The 1,420-nt window shown below is 58.3% G+C and overlaps 1 protein-coding gene across 1 annotated transcript in view; it reads left to right on the forward strand.

The window, feature by feature from the left end:
• UPF1 (UPF1 RNA helicase and ATPase) overlaps positions 1-1,420 on the forward strand; it is a 19,361-nt gene that overhangs the window by 6,880 nt on the left and 11,061 nt on the right. The window contains exons 14-15 of the mRNA XM_005430644.2: positions 32-175; positions 1,114-1,327. Of these exons, the coding sequence (XP_005430701.1) occupies positions 32-175; positions 1,114-1,327 (358 nt within the window). The remainder of the gene's footprint in view (positions 1-31; positions 176-1,113; positions 1,328-1,420) is intronic.

A 1,420-nucleotide genomic window follows, 5' to 3' on the forward strand; every position in this document is an offset into this window, starting at 1 on the left:
CGCGGTGCTGACGCTGTCCCCGCTGTCCCAGAACGCTGATGTGATCTGCTGCACGTGTGTGGGAGCTGGGGACCCCAGGCTGGCCAAGATGCAGTTCCGCTCCATCCTCATCGACGAGAGCACGCAGGCCACCGAGCCCGAGTGCATGGTGCCCGTGGTGCTGGGGGCAAAGCAGGTAAAGCCCTGGGTACCCCAAAAACAGTTTGGGAACAGCAGGGAGCAGCACTGAGCAGCCACATTCCCAGGGCAGGCACACAGCATTCTTCCTTTTCTGGAACATAAACGTGCCTGGCTTCATTTGGGCTCAGCCCTGTTCATTTGGGCTCAGCCCTGTTCATTTGGGCTCAGCCCTGTTCATTTGGGCTCAGCCCTGTTCATTTTGGGTCAGCCCTGCTAGTTTCTGTTTCCATGGCCTGGAAGGTGTTGGTGCTGTTGGAACAACCTGGAGAGTTACCAAGGTTTTATATTAAAATTATCATCTGAGAAGAGAGTGACACTAAAGGTTTCTGAGCCTTTGGGGAGAGCTGAAGCCTATCACAAGTTGGAATGATTAATTCCTAATATGTCAGGGAATGGTTTAAACTGACAGAGAGTGGGTTTGGGTTTTATATTTAGGGGAAATAATTTCTGGGAGGGAGGGGAGGGGCTGGGATGGAATTCCCAGAGAAGCTGTGGCTACCTTGTCCCTGGGATTGTCCAAGGTCAGGTTGGAGAAGCTCCAGGGAGATCTTAAAACCCCTTCCAGGGCCTGAAGGGGCTCCAGGGGAGCTGCAGAGGGACTGGGGACAAGGCCTGGAGGGACAGGACACAGGGAGTGGATTTAAACTGGGAAAAGGGAGATTTGGGTGGGACATTGGGCAGGGATTCCCGGCTGGGAGGGTGGGCAGGGAATGGGATGGAGTTCCCAGAGCAGCTGTGGCTGGCCCCCGGTCGCCGGGGGGGGCCCCAGGCTGGAGCCACCTGGGGATGGTGGGAAGTGCCCCAGGGGTGGCACAGGGTGGGATTTAAGATCCTCCCACCCCAAATCACAATCCCCCATTTTTATAGGATATTTCTGTTACTCCAAACAACCTCCAGCCACCAAACTGAGCTCTCCCCAAACTCTCCCCACAGCTGATCCTGGTGGGTGACCACTGCCAGCTGGGGCCTGTGGTGATGTGCAAGAAGGCAGCCAAGGCTGGGCTGTCGCAGTCGCTGTTTGAGAGGCTGGTGGTGCTGGGCATCCGGCCCATCCGGCTGCAGGTGCAGTACCGCATGCACCCCGCGCTCAGCGCCTTCCCCTCCAACATCTTCTACGAGGGATCCCTGCAGAACGGCGTCACTGCAGGTAAGGGGGGCTGGGGCAGCTGCAGCCTCAGCAGCAGCACGGGCAGGGCAGCGCAGAGGGACTGGCTGGGGGGGGGCCGCCGGGGGCAGAGCC

Source organism: Geospiza fortis, unplaced genomic scaffold, assembly GCF_000277835.1.
Source record: "Geospiza fortis unplaced genomic scaffold, GeoFor_1.0 scaffold685, whole genome shotgun sequence".
Classification (NCBI taxonomy): domain Eukaryota; kingdom Metazoa; phylum Chordata; class Aves; order Passeriformes; family Thraupidae; genus Geospiza; species Geospiza fortis.